Consider the following 18474-nt stretch of genomic DNA (forward strand, 5'->3'; position numbering starts at 1 on the left):
GGGCCGGAGTTATGTCCAGCCTTTTTTTTGCATCAAGTCTTTCTTTAGGTCGCAAGTTGGTTATGTTTGCTGTACTGTATAAAACATCACAGTATCATACTGGGAAGGTACAGCCAGTACAAGGTTGGATCAAAGTCCAGCCTTCTTAATAGACATGGTTGTGATAACCTCAAAACAAGGTTAAAAAAACAAAAAGCTGTGAAACGAAGAGCATTAGGAAAAAAAAGACACACACTTTATTTTAACTTGCCGTTTAAACATGTAGGTCGTTTTAGAAAGTTTTTCATAGAGGGCTTTGATGAAGGGTCTGCTCATTTGCATTCTTCACCAATATTCTTGCATAAGTGACTTTAATGAATAGCTTAACATTCCCCAGTTTCAAAAACCCAACACTCCAAGCCACCTGAATATAAGATCTTTCTAGATTTTTAAAGGTTTTTTTTCCCCTTCTTTTTAATTGATATTCACACCTGATTCGATGCAGTTAAGAGACCTTGGGAATGCGTTTAACTTAGTTTGTATAGAAATGACTATCTCCACATTCATATTAAAATGAGTTTACACAGTTCTTAATTGAATAATATGATTCCCATAACAAGTAAAATGGGCATAAACAGGTTTCATAAGAAGCACAGCTGACCATGCATGGTAAGCAGCAACTCAGCTATGGCAACTGAAGTATGTGGATTTCCAAAAGCGTTCAGTAAGCTGAAGGCATCAGATGATACATTTCAAAGAAGGAAGGGATTATATTGGTTGGTCAGGCAAGTCTGTTAAATAAACTTTGGTGAGAAATTAAAAATCACTACTATAAAATAGAATTCAGAATCTGCTCCTTCAAGGTAAATGGGAGCATAAAACATTGAACAGAAGTATCAGAAACTCAGATAACAGGAAGTTAATGCCATTATAGCCTTCCCTTTCTCGGACACACAGCGGGATCTATTTACGCCTATAGGGTGTAAGAGGGAAGCCTAAGAGATGTCAAGGCGTATCAGTCTTACTTCTCGGCCTTCTTTTCTCGGTGGGAGGTGTCTTTGGAGATTTAGAGTGATAATGGTGGCATCTTCAGAATGACCAGTATTCCTCCTTGACTTTACCCATCAGAGACAATTTCCATGTGGGGAGGGTGGGGTGGACTGTGGGGGAGGGGGGTGCGCACCCCACGTAGTGGGGAAGGAGAGAATAGATGTTTTAAAAAGTTGAAGGAGAGGCTGGTGCAACAGTGGCTCAGTGGCAGAGTTCTCGCCTGCCATGCGGGAGACCCTGGTTTGATTCCCGGTGCATGCCCGTGCCAAAAAAAAAAGTTGCGGGAGAGTAGGGAAAAACTCCCTATATCTATTTACAAAGCTTTGTACCCCCAGAGAGTGTGAGAGGGAGAAGGACAGCTCATTGGAATCTGTTTGCAAATCTCACTGTAGTTGCCACAGTCAGTGTTGTGATTGAAGCCACTATGCCATGGTGACTCCGTTCCTCTGTGAGAAATCTGTAAACTGATAGGGAGTCCTTTGAGTGTAACTTCTGGGACTGGCTGGGTTATAGAGCGTTAGCTGCCGCGTGTTTGTGCATCAGAGGTGTGGCCCTCTGTCCTCTCTGCCAGGCCTGTTCTGATCCCCGGCACCTTCTGCAAAGCAAACCAGAGGCCCTCCGGGGGGAAGTTATCATTTGTGGAATTATCGGGGCAGCCACAGTCACCGGCCCCTCTAAGGTTTGCTTCGAGGCTCATGGAGAAGCTTGAACTGTGATCTTTTAAGCAGATGCCTCATCACTGCTAAGTTCTTTGCCTAAGAACTTTATAAATGAAATGCCCATTCAGTGTATCCATTCTGATTTAGAGTGTAAACTGCCACCCTGTACTATAAAGGTGTAGGAGACGCGCTACATAAATGATTCTTGCACATAAAACAGAATATATTTTATGTATTTTAAAATTTGCATTAGACATGATATCAGATGGTGGTCTCACCATTTGGGGTAATCCTCTCTGAATTGTCCCGGGTTTAGCATCTGTACATTTATTTTAAGATGCAGTGAGCTTGAAGATTAGTTCTTTGACTTTAAGAGAAACAGAACTTTTTAAGCTAAAATTGCTTGGTAAGTGTTTCATGGAAGAGAAAGAGTCGACAGTTTCACCATTTTGTGTAAGGTGGGGTCCCTGTGTTATCTGAGCAATATCAGGGAATCCTATACATCCATCCCCATTTCAGAGGTTCTAAACTCTAGGAGATACATTTTAAAATCTGCAAACTACCCAAAGACAAATTAAAGCTTGTTTTATTGCAATTTTTCATCCAGGTTCAAAAAGAAAATATGGATTATGCCTCAATAAAGCTATTATTTAGAGAAGAGAAAATATTGGGTGAAATAACTGGATGAAATTGGAAAAAAAATGGTAGATTCCCCATCAGCGTCAGTGGTGTTTTCCTGGGCGATGGCTCTTGTAGGCTAAATGTCGTATAAAGTAGTTTGCTTCCCACACAACTCCTGACTTGGGTCTCAATGGTTTCCTGATTTCATAATGACACAAGAAGTTGAGTATCTTTAGCAAGGTCTGGGGTCAGAGTCAGGAGCTCACATATTGTGGTAGGCAGGGTAATGGCCCCAGTAATGGCTGGAGCCTGTCAGTGTTACCTGATTTGTAAAAAAGTCTTTGCAGGTTTGATTGCATTAAGGATTTTGAGATAGGGGATTATCCTGGATTGTTGGGATGGCCCTAAATGCAATCACAATATCTTTATAAGAGGGCAGCAGAGGGAAATTTGAGACACAAGCACACACACGCACACACACACACACACACACACACATGCAGAGAAGAAGGCAACATGAAGGTAGAGATTTGGAGATGTAGCCACAAGCCAAAGGAAGTGGGTAGCTACCAGAAGTGAGCAGAAGAGAAAGGACAGCTTTTTTCCCTGTAGCCTCCACAGGGAACACTGTTTCCTGACACCTTTATTTCAGCTCAGTGATACTGATTCCACTCTTTTGGTCTCCAGAACTGTGAGAGAATAAATTTCTGTTGTTTTGTACCAAGTTTGTGATCATTTGTTACAGCAGCCACGAGAAACAAATACGTCATCCACTGCAGTGGTGTATCTCAGAGCAGGCTACACACAGGGAGTTAAGTTAAGATGACAGCTGGTGCTTGACTTCTCCCATGGGAAGTTGGACTCTGATTCCTCTCCCTTTGCTCCTGAGTTGGCCTTAGTAACATAATTGACTAATAGAATGTGGCAGAAATGATCTCCTGGGACTTCTGAAGCTAGGTTACAAGAAGCCTTATACATTATGCCTAGATCTCCGGAACACTCACTTTTGGAGCTGGGCCATCGTGCTGTGCAGAAGTCCAAGCAACCCCCTGGGGGAGGAACTGAGGCCCCCAGAGTTCAGCCTGAGCTGAGAACTTCTTGGAAGTCATCTAGCCGAAAATGAGCTGCCTCTGTTGATGCTGTGTGGAGAAGACAAACCAATCTTGCCAAGCCATACCCAGATTGTAGATTGGTGACCAAGACAAATCATCTGCTCAGTTTTGGAGTTTGCTTTATGAGAATAAAGACAGAACAAAGCTTTAAGAAAACATGCTGATGCTTTACTACCCTCATCCTCCAACCTGATTCAATTGGCTCAGGCTGAGAGTCAAGTATTAGAATTTTTTTGAAAGTGCCCTAGGTAATTCTGATGTCCATCTAGGATTGAGAACTACTCAGCCACACAATAATTTTGCCACTCTGAATAGCGAATTTGGCAATGGTACAGTTTTTTTTTTAATTCATCTTAACTTTCCCACTTTAGCCATTGAACATTGTGATACATAAACCATCCTAATCCTGCTAACATCCTAAGCAACTAGTGGTGAATACATCACACAAGTGCTTTTTGCATATTCCTGAGGGGCAGATTGTTGTGGGATTTTAGTGTCTTTTTTTTGTTTGCATTGTCTTCTGTTATTCAGAATGGTGAAATTTGTTTCTTGGGTCTTTCATCCTAAATCATAAATGAAAGTGACCTTGCAAATCCCTTCTATTTCTCTTACAATGGAAGAAGTGTTGTTTCTGGGCCAAATTAATTTTTAATAATTTTAAAAATAAAACCTACTGCTTTCAAAATAGCTGGTTAAGAAGTCTGCACTCTCTTGCCCCTTGATCAAGCTGGACCTATGAGGCAGCGATGGGCTTTGGCCCTAAGCATTTATCAAATGCCCCTCAGGTGTGTGAGAATCTGGGCAGGCTCTTTGGGATGGTTGAGGGACCCATGGAGCAGGCAGAGGCAAGAACAAGAAATGGCATCAATGATCGAACCTCCTTCCTGGCATCCCATTTCTAACCTCCTAGTCGCTATCATCCTCCCCCTTTCTATTACTATCCATGTCTGCTTCCTCTGTAGTTGCCAGTCTCAGACTTCAGACAGACCTTACTGGTACCACCACCACCCCATTCCCTGCCTTGCATCCCCAGTTTTCTTGGGACTTTCCAGCCCCTGCTGCCTGTTTGCTTTTCTTGGCTCAGGCCTCTGCTCTCTGCACTTGTCCTGCTGGCTGTTCCATTAGTTTCTAGCGTCTTGTAACCCTAAATCCACTGGTGGGCAAAGCCTGAAAGCATCTGAAGCTGCCAGCAGACCTGACCAGAAGCTCTTTGGAATCCAATGGAACAGAAATCTGAGCATGAAAATCCAAAGGACACTAGCTCTTTGTACTCAGAAGGCCAAGCACAGCTCTTCCTTCTGGTCTTGATCCTGACATAGCAGTAGCCATTTCACTTTCTCTGCAGTGTTCTGATCCTCAGAGGTCCTCTACCAGAGCCAGGCAAGGCAACCCAAACTGTCCATGAGAATTTTACACCAGAACTGGCGGTGTCCCTTGGTGCTCAGTTTGGACTCAGTCTTAGCCTGTGCTTGAGAGCTGTCCTGCCCCATATCTCCCCCATCCTCTCAGATCTTAATCTAGAGGTTTAGTGATTTGAAATAGGCAAACTTGAGTGAGAGGTTCTAGAGCAGTCTGATTGTGCTGTTTGGAATGCTAGTTCTCTAGGGTGCTGGTGGGATTGAGGGAGGAGAGTGGGAGTCTGGGGGTGTAATGAGTAAACAAAGCGTAAGATTCAAAACATTTAATTAAACCCATTTCTTTTTTTTTTCTTGATGGCAAATTTTTTTTATATAAGAAGTTAATTTGTTGTAATTTTTTTTAACTTCTGTATTCTACAGTATAACATATATACAAAGCAAAGAAATAAAAGAGCAATAGTTTTCAAAGCACTCTTCAAAAAGTGGTTACGGGATAGATCCCAGAGTTTGTCATGGGCTACCATACGATCCTCTCAGATTTTTCCTTCTAGCTGCTCTAGAATATAGGAGGCCAGAGGGCTTAAATATTTTCAACTTTTTTTCTTCCTTTCTTGTGAAAAATAACATGTGTACAAAAAAGCAATACATTTCAAAGCATAGCACCACAATTAGTTGTAGAATATATTTCAGAGTTTGGCATGGGTTGCAATTCCATAATTTTAGGTTTTTACTTCTAGCTGCTCTAAGATACTGGGGACTAAAAGAGATATCAGTTTAATGATTTAGCAAATCCTATCGTATCTGTTTACCCCCACCATCACCTTTGTTCTTTCTATCCCTCTCTTTAGGGATGTTTGGGCTATGGCCATTCTAACTTTTTCATGTTTGGAGGGTCTGTCACTAATATAGGGTAGGGAGATGGAACTATCTGATGTTCTAGAGAGGCTGGTTCCCTCTAGGTTTCAGGACTTATCTTGTCCAGGGACCATCTGAAGGTTGTAGGTTTCTGGAAAGTTACCCTAGTGCCTGGAACCCTTGTGGAATCTTATATATTGTCCTAGGTGTTCTTTAGGATTGGCTGGGATGGTCCTGGTTGGGGGTTGGCTGGTATGATAGGTAGCAATATTTAACTGAAGCTTGCGTGAGAGCTACCTCCAGAGTAGCCTCTCAACTCTATTTGAACTCTTTCTGCCACTGATATTTTATTAGTTACACTTCTTTTCCCTCTTTTGGTCAGGATGGAATTGTTGATCCCATGGTGCCAGGGCCAGATTCATCCTTGGAACTCATTTCCCACGTCACCAAGGAGACTTTCATCCCTGGATGTCACGTCTCACATAGGAGGGGAGGGCAATGATTTCACTTGCAGAGTTGGGCTGAGAGAGAGTGAGACCACATCTGAGTAATAAAAGAGGTCCTCCAGAAGTAACTCTTAGGCTTGCCTATAAGTAGGCTAAACTTCTCCGCTACCTACATAAGCTTCACAAGAGTAAGCCTCAAGATCAAGGTCATGGCCTATTGATTTAGGTGTCCCTATAGTTTACCACAGCATTAGGGGATTTCCTGATGGTAAAGTTTAGTAGTTCCATATTTTTTCTCCCATCCCTTAAGGGATTTCACTAATACTTTTTTATTTTATCTGCTTAATATACTCTAGAATGTATCCTAGCATTACAACAATCTATACAGGATTAAAGAACCTCCTTACTCTGGGCTCCCTGTGTTTCAGTTGTTCAAATGACCTATACAGATAGGTTGAGTTAGAGTATGTGCATCAGAAAATTTTGGTTCCAGACCAAATAAACTTTTCTTCCATTGGTCTCAATGAGTATATGTGGTTCTCAAATAGGGACATTATCTTCCTTACCCCTGTGTTCTGAATCACTTTAACCCCAACCTGATTGGCTTCGTTCTTGTCTCTAAATTTCAGGTTATATATATATATGTATCTATGTGAAGCAGCCTCTCGAAATCCAGAGATAATAATTACCATTCCAGACTAAATGTGCCTGCTATGAAACTTACAGTCTAGGCCCCTGTTTCCTTGTAAGCATTTTCTAAAGGAGACCACACCATTGTTCTTTTGTTTGTCTTATTTTGCCTCACCAAATGTCCCACACATTCATTCACATTGTTGCATGCCTCACAACTTTGTTCCTTTTTTGTAGTAGCACAACATTTGTTCGTAAGTATACACCATCGTTCCCTAATCTACTTCTTAGTCAGTACATCCTTCAGCCACCTGCTTTCTTCAGGGATCATACATAGTCTATCAACACTAAACCCATTTCTTTCAAGTATGACTTCTTAGAGTCTTTCACATACTGTTACATCCCAGGAATCTCCACGAGAGGGGCTTTGGGATGCATCATTTCCAAAATTTATTAAATCGTAAAACCTGCTTTCTGGAGACAGTCAGAACTAGTGTTTTGAAGGAACTGTCACATATCAAGGGCAGTCCTCTGGAGATCCCCGAGTAGGAAAATTGACAGCACCCAGAAGATAACCTTGAAAGGGAACACGTCAGAGACAGACAGTGCAATAATTATATTCCAGACAGAGCCTGAACCTATGACAGGACACACGTGGTTATCCTAGATACCAATGGAAAAGGTGACCAATTCTTTGGCGTCAGGTTGACCAAGTGGCCTTTGAGCAGTATAGTCTTGCCACATGCTCACTTTAGCTTTCTCCCCAGGACTTATATCTTCATGGCTACTAGGACCAAGTCTGTGACATGTTCCCAGAGGACTTTGGCCTTTATTTGTCCTGGGAAAGTTAAGATTCTTTATTTATACTTATTTAGGGAAAGCACCTATCCCCAGAGAAGCTGGCAATATTGGATTTTGCACTTACTTGATTAGTACACTTAGCCAGTGTGCTTAGCAAGGCTAAGTCTTAGTGCCAGTAACTTAGGATTTAAAGTTTCCCCTCTTATTCAACGTTGCTATCCATGGTACCATTTTGAAGGCCCCAGTGGGCCCTTCCACTGCTTCAGTGTCTCTTGAGTTAATCCTAAATGGTCCTTGAGCTTCCCTGTCTTTAATAGATTTGGGGGAAGCTATTGGTGTTTTTTTTTTTTTTTGTCTCCTCTCTCTTGGGTGGCCTTCATCAACAAATGTAACCGATCTCTAGAACAGAAGCAAAGGCTTCCATCCATATCTCTATAAACTTGAACACTTAGAATCCATATATGAGCTATCACCTTTCCTGACTAGGATTTTACTAACCAGGGTTCAGAAGCAGCAAGGTGGATGTCTGTCCTTCATGGGAGGAGGGGGTGAGGGGGGGCAGCTGTTAACCTCTAGCAACTTATTACCTAAAATTGTCCACAGAAAACCTTTGCTTAGTGATAAGTGAAATCTCCCTATGGACACCTATTCTTGGAGCTGGGATCTTGCAACATTCAAATTTTAGCATGCTTTTTCTCTGGGGTAAGCTGTTGCCCCTTGTAAGTTCTGTAAAATCTCCATCCATGATAGGATATCCCATAGCAGGGCACCAGTTGGGAGTATGAGTTGACAGTGACTACTGGTGGGCAGCTATGCAACAGAATGTTATAAACTGTGGTTATAATATCTATAACTGAAATTGTCAACTCCTTTCTTCTCTTCCTTTCCCCAACATCTCCACAAAGATAAGCTTGCTCCAGACCCTACCATCTTTGTGTGGTTGTGTAGGAGTTTTCTACATGGTCTTCTTGCTCCACAATAGCACCAGTAACCTCCTTACTTGGATATAGACCAAAGGAAAGGGAACTGTGCCGGTTTGAAACTGTTATGTTCCCTAGAAAAGCCATGTTCTTCTAATCCACAATTCTTCCAATCTAGTCTCGTGGGCAGACCTATTGTGGGTGGCGCCTTTTGATTAGGTTGTTTCCATGAAAATGTGACCCATCCAATTCACATTTTAATCCTTGTACTAGAGTCCTGTATGAAGGAAATAAAAGACAGGAAACAGAGAGCTAAGATCCAACACAGAGAACAGCAAGATGAAACCAAGTAAAAGATGCTTGGAGACAAAATGTCCCAGGAAATGCTAAGCTAAGAGATGAAATCCAGAGTTCCCCCAGGAGAAGCTAAGAGAGGACCCACAGATGTTTAGAAGAAAATGCACCAAGAGAGGCCAGAAGGACCCGCAGGAGCTAAGAGAGCCATTTTGAAACCAACCCAGGAGAGAAGGGCCAGCAGACATTGCTACTTGCCTTCCCATGGTCGGAGAAACCCCGTACATGACGGACCATTCTTGAGTGAAGGTATCTTCTTGTTGATGCCTTAATTTGGACATTTTCATGGCCTTAGAACTGTAAATCTGTAACCTAATAAATCTCTTTCTAAAAGCTAACCCATTTCTGGTATATTGCATTCTAGCAGCATTAGCAAACCAAAACAGGAATTAACCGCCATCTTATTGAAGTGACTTAGAAGTGAGCAGATGACAACCTCTACTGATTTATTCCTCCCTTATGACATCTCCCTTCCTACACACACACACACACACACATACACACACCCTAATATCAACTCATCACCTGTTCTAGGAACTGTTGAGCAAGGAGAGGTGGCAATTCGAGTCTTTTGGACTTCCTTGCCAGTGTCACTTCATTCCTTTTGTTGCTTTTGTCACATTAGTGGTCCCAAAGCACATCTTTTCTCTATGCAGCCTATGAGGTTACAGACTTGAAACAAGAGTATCATTTCATGTCTTGCAAGGAGGCATTTTTGGGTCTTAACTTTGACTCCTTTCTCCTTACCTACATTGAATGCATGAATAACCCTAAAGCTTTCTATGAATACTAATCCTGGCTCCATCATCTTGGGAAGTTATTTAACCTCCAAATGCTTCAGTTTCTTTATGGGAAAATAGGAACTACCAACTTCATAGAGTTGTTTGGAGGACTGATTGAAATTTACATATTAAGTGATTAGAACAGTGCTTGGCTCAAATGAATATTCAATTAGTGTCAGGTATTTTTAGTACACAACTGGACTTTTGAATGAGGGCTTTACATATTTTTAAGGGCAGTGTGGTTGGGCCCAACCTTTTCCATGATAAGAGATCCTGACCAGTCTTTCTTTGCTGTCTTAATATTTTACTTGAATAAATTTGATACGTCTCCCCCTTCCAGGAGCAATTGAGCTAATTCTGAAAGCAAAAGAAAAATACTAAAACCAAAATGGAGCTGAAAGTTGTAGGAGGCTCCTCCCATTACATGGAAAACCTAAACTTGCCAGACTCTCACTTCTGTAGGTGAACATTTTGGGGTCATTCAGAGCTGAGTCTCTGGCACTCTGTGATGGTTAGTTTCCCAAAGAATCTTTCAACCAAGAGGACCCTTCTTCTTCCTGGCCCTTTTCCAAATCCAATGAGCTGGGCAGTAAGACTTAAGGGACTCTTGAGGTTTCCCCTTTTACTTTTCTACTTCTTAAGGCTCAAATAAGTAAGCGTTCAGCATATCTCCTCTGCAACCCATATTCACCCCTTACCAGCACCCTAGGAGACTAAGAAAGCTAGGGTAAAGGGACTCTTGGTTACCCCTATTTCTTGCTTTTATTCCGTTCTCTACTTACCTGAGATCTTTTAATCTTTAGGGCCAGTAGAAGGAAGGAAATTTGATGGCTGACCCTGTGCATCCGCATGGCATACAGTTCCATCACTTACCTGTGCCTTCATCACCACAGTTAATTTTAGAACATTTTAATTACTCCAGGAAACAACATAGAAAAGAAAAAAACCCAAAACATCCCATAACTCTTATCCCCACCCCATCCCTGCCCATCATTCATCCATAGCACTGGTGTGGTACTTTTGTTATTCTTGATGAAAGATGTTACTGTTAACCATAGTCCATCATTTTCAATAGGTGTGTTTTGTTCTCATATACCTCTCTATTATTAACTCCTTGTAATAATTTTGTACTTTTGTTCTAGTTCACGGGGGAATTTTTTTATATATTTGTGATGCCAAGTATTTTCTGCGCATGCTTCTGCTTGTTCCTTACAGCACCTAAGAGAGGGTAAGATTGATCCTCCAATTTTGTGGAGGATGATGAGAGGATAATAGATGTCAGGTAACTCATTCAGGGCTGCTCCAGCAATGTACTACGGACTAGTTGGCTTCAACAACAGGAATTTATTTTCTCAGCATTTTCGAGGCCAGAGGTCCAGTGTCAAGGTGTCAGTAGGACATAGTTTTTCTAAAGTCTATAGCATTCTGATAGTGTCTTGCCAATAGTCCACAACTCAATTTATGCCTCCATCACTTGGCCGACTGCCTCCTTCTGTCTCCTCCTCATTCCAAACCCTGGGTCCCCATTTCCTCTGCTTAAAAAGGCTCCAGTCATACTGGATTAAGACCCATGCTGATTCAGTTTGGCCTCATCTGCACAGGTTCTTCAAAGATCATATTTACAAATGAGTTCACATCCACAGTTTTGAGGTTAAGACTTGAACATGTCTTTGTGGAGGGCCATGATATGATTAATCAGTAAGTGCAGAGATCTTAGATTCTAACTCCAATCTACTTGTTTCCACAGCCCATGCTCTTGCCCTCTGGGCTATGCTGCTTCCTAGAAGAGAAGGGGATGAGCCAGGTTAGGGTACAGGGTTATCACCCCCATGGAACTGCCACCTTCTAGGGCCTTTCTATTCCCTCCCACAAGGTGTGTGATTATTCTCTGAGTCTCTAACTTGTTCAACCCCATAGAACACCATTTGCTTAGCTAGATGGACCTCTTACAAGATACTCCCATGGGTCCCCTTGCTCACACTATTTCAACCCATTATTTGACCATCCACTCTCACCACCAGGTAACGGTCCAAGGGCATTCTAAATGTATGTTCATACTCATTACTTATAAGTTACCTTCATGGCCCTGACAGAGGGATGGGAGGTAGCGCTCTCATTCTGTGCTCTACTGAGTCCACAAATGTAACTGGGATTCAAATTCTGGATCATTCAAGAACCTTTTCCATGACAGTCCCTCATGAAAAATACAAAGTGTGGCTTATCATAATTACCATACAAAAATGAGGTCCTGGTTGGCTGGGAGGAGTTAAGCACGGCAGATTGTCCTTCGATGGGGCTACCTTTCCAAAATAGGGCTTGTCACCTGGGGACCTCTCCTGGAGTCAACAGTGTTTGGAGAGTTCTCTGCCCATTTCTCTGCTTTCTTGGTGAACATGAGTAGTTCCTTGATTCTGGCTACGATTGCTTCTTTATGGGATAAAGTAATCAATAGAAACTTTTGAACTGCTGGTGGAAACGTCTTTATATCCCGCCTCGTCTGTCAATAGCTTCTCTTTCTGGCAGTGTACAGGGCAATTTTATAATTTCTTTGTTTGGGTTTTTATCTGTCCATTCGAACATTTAAATATATCAGTTTGCTTCTAAAAATATATATCCTTCTAGTCCTGCCTCCAAGAATATTGCTACTTCCTTTTTGATTGATTCACTCTGTAAAGGATTATATTCCTTTTTGAAAATGTCAATGAGTATTTGGCACATCTTCACTGTGGATATGTGATGATGCTTCTCATAAGAAAGTAATTTCAGCTGGGAAAGGAGTAATTCTGTTTGGCACAGCAGTCTCTTTGTAAAGGCAGAAGTGTACGTTCATCTCTGATTTCTTGGTTGCTGATGTTCTGCCAGGGTCCTTTAGCAGGTTTCACTTGGTACATACCCCAGGCCCAAGGTGGCTCCTTCACTTGGTCCACCAGGAGAATTCATGAGGGTGGGGTAGTAACTGAGGTTACTGATGCTGGCAGCTTCAGTTGGAAATAGAAGCCATTTCCTCAAGTTCTGGTTTTGAAGCCCAAGCTTCCTCTCAAGTGGAAAAGGTCTTTCCAAGTAAAAGAGCATGGGACACGGAAGAGGAAATCGGGTGGGAGTTACATCCCTGGGACTCCTTCTGCCGTTCTGATTGATTTTCTCTGTACAGTATTCCTTTTGAAAAATGTCAGTGAGCATTTGATGCATGCTCACCATGGCGGACTACCTCGGTGCCACCTCTGGCATGCCTGCCATCCTCACTGGCCATTGCAAATGAGTGGTGTCAGTTCCCTTCCTCAAGTGGAATAATAAAGCTTCTTGCTCATTTCATTCTGATAAACTCAGAAACCCAACGAGCATAGTTTGATACCTCCTGGGGTCCTACTTTAGGTATCTAGGGACACAACCAACCTCTGTCCTTAGAGATTTGAGTGGTCTCCAAGAGTATTTCTGGATATCTTATAGGTGGTGCTTATTTACTGGTGAAGGGTTCTTAGATCCAAGATGACTTGAAAGCTAGAAGGTCTGGAAAGAGATACCCCCGCTCTCAGGGGCCTCCTCGAAGTCATCCATTGGAGATGAAAAATGTCAACAATGGCTCTAGACATGAAATGGTCTCTGGTCATCCTCGGGAGGAAAGAGTGTCAGGAGGCTGTCCCCAGCCCAATGTATGCTCAGTGTTTAGCATCTACTTCACTGTGCTTGTCACTGTATGACCCACCCCAGATCTGATTTGCTTAAAGAATCGGAATTCTTCCTGCCACAGCCCATCTCCCAGCTGGAGACCTTGTTCTAAATCTTCCTGCACCCCTATAGGGTAAAAATGACCTTTTAGAGGTACACGGGTGGTTCAGTGGTAGAATGCTTACCTTCCATACAGAGACCCAGGTTCTATTCCCAGACTATCCATCCCCCCTCCTACACTCCTCCCCCCAAAAAATGACCTTTTAGGTCAGCAGGCTTTCATGGGATGATAGTTTTGTGCTTCTGACCCATGTGAGTGACCATTTAGTAGAGAGGAAGTGAGTGTTACTGTCTTATACATTATAACTCTCATAACCACATCCCATTGTTCACACAAGGGGCATAGGAAAATGCTGGCTGGGAGTGTTTTTTTTCCTGTGTGAATATCTGTGTTTCCCTTACTACTAGAAGTGTTACTTCTTGCCTTAATCAATAAATGCCATGACTGAGTACCAGTTACCCCCAGAACAGAGCAAAGAAAACTGCCTTCTAAGCTCAAGTGACTTCCACGTGACCAGATGGCTCTATTTATGGATTTCTTTCTCCCTTATGACCCACCTCCTACCACCATCACACACACCAGTACCAGCTCTTCAGTGATTCTCCATCTACACGTGTGCTTGGCAGGATGTGATTTCCACCCTCACCAATGGTAGGGTCACCTTAGCTAGAGAGGCCCACTAAACTGAAATGGTTTCATGGCTTTAAAACAAAAATAAATGAAAAAAACCCACCCCCAACCCCTTGTGGAAAGAAGACCTTGACATCCAAAGGAAGGCATAGTATTTTTGACACTAATATCTGTATGTTTCTGTCCCTGCAGCCTTAGGAAAATCCAAAGGTATGGTATCCTCTGGTAGATACAAGGCCATGTTCAGTCTCTTTAAAAATGAGCAAGCAATGTCCTATTGAACCCGGCAGGGTGAATGTGCCGCGTCTGCGTCCTTGACAGACTTAAGTGTTCCTGCCATTCATTTAGAGTGGGAGCCCGAGGGGAGCAGTTAGGCCTGCGCTGCCCCTGCCGGGCTCCAGAGATGAGCACGTGTGGGCTACAGCGCCTGCCCCTTGGCCCAGGTCCCAGTCAGTGGTAGAGCTGGAGCGTGTGGGACTGTTGGCTCAGTCCTCAAGTTCAAAAGAGAAGAATGCGTACTTAGAGGTTTCCTGTTATATGCAAGCACCCCACCCCTCACTTGGGAGGGTTGAGCGCCTCCCCAGTTAGGCCACATTCTGCTCTAAGGAAAGCTTGGTATCCACACGCGGGGAGCTTGTGGGGCCATTACCACCAGGCCGGCTGGCTTTGGCAGAGGGCTGCAGGCCGACCTGTCTGCTCCGTGCTGCGCCCTGCGCCCTGCTTCACGCTGGGATGGGCGGCCCGCCCTGGGAAACCTCCGCAGCTGAGGCCCCCTTTGCGCAGGGCGCCCCACGTAAGCGGCCAGGATGCAGGGCGAGCCGCCCGTCCCGCCCAGCGCGCAGCACGGCCCCCAGTGCCTCGCTTCCCGGGCCCCGGCGGCTGCTACGGCTGCGCTGCTGCCCGCGACACCGATGTGCTTGAACGCGCCCGCTTCGAGGGGGAGGGGGCCTGCCGCTCAGGCCGCGGGACTCAGCGGGTGTCTCTGTGTCCCCCGCCAGCATGGGCGTGAGGGTCATGGACACATCTTGGGTGGCCAGAAGAGGCTCCTCCGTCGGCCGGAAGGCGTCCTGCGCCCCGCCCACCGTGCAGCCACCGGTGCAGCCGCCCGCTGAGCTCACCCCGCCGCCGCCCTCGCCCATCCCGGAGCCGCCTCTGGAGGGGGCTGCCTCCCCCGCGCTGTCTCCGGGAAGCCTGGGCCTCCAGCCCGGGCCCGAGCGGACCAGGTAAGCGGGGGGGCCTCGGCCTGGCCGGGGAGGGCGGGGGCGGGGTGGGGATGGGAGCTGTGAATGCTGTACCCACTCGGGACCCACGATCGTTTCTGATCACTGAGTACCTGCGGCTTTCTGCATCAGGCTGGCACCACTTTGACAGCAAAGTGGGTTATCGGAGGCAGTCCAAGCTTTCCAAGAATAGCGTTCCCAAGCAAAATAATACTAGGTAACAATAATGAGAAGGTGGCAGCTTGCAGAAGTGTGGGGAATCTCCCCATCGCTCCTTTTTTTCCTGTTCCGAAGTGTCAAATTTCAGTGATGTCTGCGTTCCCACCTTCAGGATTTTATCACCCATTCTTGCAGCTAAAATGGGTTCAGTCAGGGAAGGAGCAGAGGTGATGGGGTCCTATTGCCTGGTGACTTGGGCAGCATGCTGCATGGTGTTTCCAGTCTTTTAGGGAAAGTAAAAGGAATAGAAAATGAATTCATACATTCCCTAGTTCAGTGAAGGTTTCCTGAGACTTTATCCAGACAACGATGGAAAGATTCCATCCCTGCCCTTAAAGCAGGGCATGTTCCAGAGAGCAGCTGGGCCCTGACAAGCCGTTACACACAGGCATTCATGACTCTGGGCAGGCAGGAGGGACGTGGCACCAAAAGAGGCCTGGGAGAGGGGGATTCTGGAAGTTGAGACTTGCATGATAGAACTGGGTTTTTTTGGTCATTTCTATTTGTTCTCAAGCCACAACTCTGAGAACTATAAAAGCTACATCAAACCAGAACCGCAGGGCATTGTGCTAGGGACCCCTGAGTTCCTCTCTGGCCCCTGTGGGAAAGATTGTGGACACTTTAGGAAGCTGAAACTTCTGACCCAGACTTTCCCCAAGCACACACACAGAGACTCATGAATACACGCACCATCACCACGCACACTCATGTGTATACAGACACATTCTCATCCACCATCGCCACCACCGCCACGTGTGCACACATGCACAAGGATACACACATACACACATTCCTGGTTCTCATGCACCAACATCATTACTACCACACACACACATTCACCTACGTCAGCAGCATCATAGCGTACACGTGTATGGACACACATGAACACACCTGCATTCTCATATACTGTCACTGCCACCAATACACACATATACACACACACACAATCCCAAGGGCATTGCACACATTTTCTCTTTAATGAGCAAAAGGTATTTTCCCTGTGAAATCAAGAAATGACAAAGAGAAGGGGGTCAGTTACAGAGTCTTGGAGGACAGCCTGACACTGGGGGTCCCCGGGCTGTAGCTGGAATCGCCAGTTGAGAGGACAGGAGGAGCTGGTGCTGGCCCTGCACCCACGAGGCTGCCGCTTACCTTGAACAGTCCAGAAGGACAGAGAGAGCTCAGTGGAGAAGCAGAGCCTGGTGGTGGTGGGCCAGAGGCACCTGCAGGATGGGAGTATTCCAGCAGACAGGACATGTGCAAGGGCAGCCCCTTTGACGGTGCTCAGTGGCTCCATCCTGACTTCCCATCTTATTCACAAGACTCGGTGGTACTTAGCTCTTCCTAAATGCGACCCCAGGTTTTGAAGGTGTCCAGAAGCCAGAGTTGCTTGCAGGCAGGGACCAGTGTCCAGTGGGCAACATCAATTTGAAGGCCCGTCCCAGCCCTCTGCACTCATCCCTCACTCCTGTCCCCTTGCTGGGTGATGAGTTGCTTTTCCTCAGGTGTTTGTGTTTTATTTGTTCTTTGTCACTTTCTTTTGTTCTTCCCCCCTGGGCGTCTGCCAATATGAATGGGTTTTCCATCATTCTCTTCTTTTCTGTTTTTCTGGAAATTAGCAACCCAGAGGATGTTTCCTCCAGTTGCCAAAACTATTGTTGCTGCCGTCCTGTCCCCATCCCCCAGGACGGCAGGCCCTCCTTTCCCTCTGGCATACTCAGCCTACCCCCTGTCATTCTCCCTACCCTCACCCCAGGGTCAACCTTCAGCACCATCCCCTCCCCGTGTGACATTCTCCAGCCAGCTCAGCCTCTGGACCCTGCTCAGCTGCTTAACATGAGCTATAACTCCAAACTCCATTTCCTGTCCCTTTGCACCCCAGCTCCAGGGCTGAGGCTGAGCCATGCATCTCCAGAGCTAATTTGTCCTCAAAGGCGCCTTAACCGTGGCTTGAGTCATCTAGCGCTCCTAATAACTGCCTTCTAACTTACCTCTCCCCACTGGGTCAGCTGCCCCACGCTGGAGGGAGGGGAGCAAGGCTGAGTCGATAGATACATGGGTGTGTGATGGGGGCAGTGTATCATGTGGGAGGGAAAGGAAGGAAGGACAACTTGCTCTCTAGATGTCTTGGATTGAGGTCTTGCCTGAAGCCAAGGAAGGAAGAATCCAAGAGCCTACAAGACGCAGTCTTCTTTGTTGGCTCATTATGCATTTCCTTTTGCTGTTGCTTTTGCCTTCCTCTTGCTGGTGGCAGGGATAGAGGGAAGGGTGGGTAGAGGTTTGGAATCCACATCAGGGCATCCGGTGGCCTTGGCCAAGAAAAAAAGCCAATCCATACCTAACCCGAATGAGGCAGGGGTTTTCTCTGTCTTTGTTTTTGTTTTTCATTCGCAGAGCAGAGAAAGGACATGTTGCCATTCTCATCCCTTAGTATGAAGTAGCTTTTTTTGCGTGGGGGATTACCTGGGTAATATGGTCTTTCCTTCATTCCTTGACATGGAGAAAAACAAATTGTGCTTTCTAGTGTTTGCTGTTCCAGCCCCGACCTCTGCCTCCCAGCCTTTCTCTTTGCCTCCGGTGGGAGCGAGTGGCATGTTTGTAGCTATTTAATACTTGGTGTTTCTAGATGAATTTAGGGGACAAAATGCTGCTTTTGTGGGGAAGAAACAGCGCAAAGGATTTAAATTCCCAGGCTCTTAACTCCCTATCTCAAGGCTGCAGAGTCTGATTGGGCACTAGGTGAGGATGGCAGATAGCAACAAGGAGGATAACTCTCATGATTTGTGAAAAAGGCAGCTTCCTGGGACTGTCTGGAACACTGTGTGAAAAATGAGTGCAGATCCTGCGGGAGGAAATACTGAGATTGATCAGTTATGTCTGCCATGGGTGGTGCATTCGGGTATGGTTGAGGGAAAATATTGAGATTGATTAGTAATGTCTGCCATGAGCAGTTAATTGAGGGATGGTTGGGAGTAAAGCATCTGCCACATGTATGTTTGCTGCCCCTGGGCTGCGGCATGGAGTTGAATAGAATGTATTTTTTAAACACGTGCTTTATCCTGAGGAGAATGCCTAAGAAAGAACCTGGTAATGAAAGATGATTATTCTTTG

The 18474-nt window shown here is 45.0% G+C and overlaps 1 protein-coding gene across 4 annotated transcripts in view; it reads left to right on the forward strand.

The window, feature by feature from the left end:
• Positions 1 to 18474, forward strand: part of ARHGAP44 (Rho GTPase activating protein 44) — a 207445-nt gene that overhangs the window by 175909 nt on the left and 13062 nt on the right. For all 4 annotated transcript variants that reach the window (XM_077166048.1, XM_077166049.1, XM_077166050.1 and 1 more), the window contains one exon: positions 14923 to 15147. In XM_077166048.1, coding sequence (XP_077022163.1) covers positions 14923 to 15147 — 225 coding nt within the window. The remainder of the gene's footprint in view (positions 1 to 14922; positions 15148 to 18474) is intronic.

Source organism: Tamandua tetradactyla, chromosome 6 (assembly GCF_023851605.1).
Source record: "Tamandua tetradactyla isolate mTamTet1 chromosome 6, mTamTet1.pri, whole genome shotgun sequence".
Taxonomy (NCBI): Eukaryota; Metazoa; Chordata; class Mammalia; order Pilosa; family Myrmecophagidae; genus Tamandua; species Tamandua tetradactyla.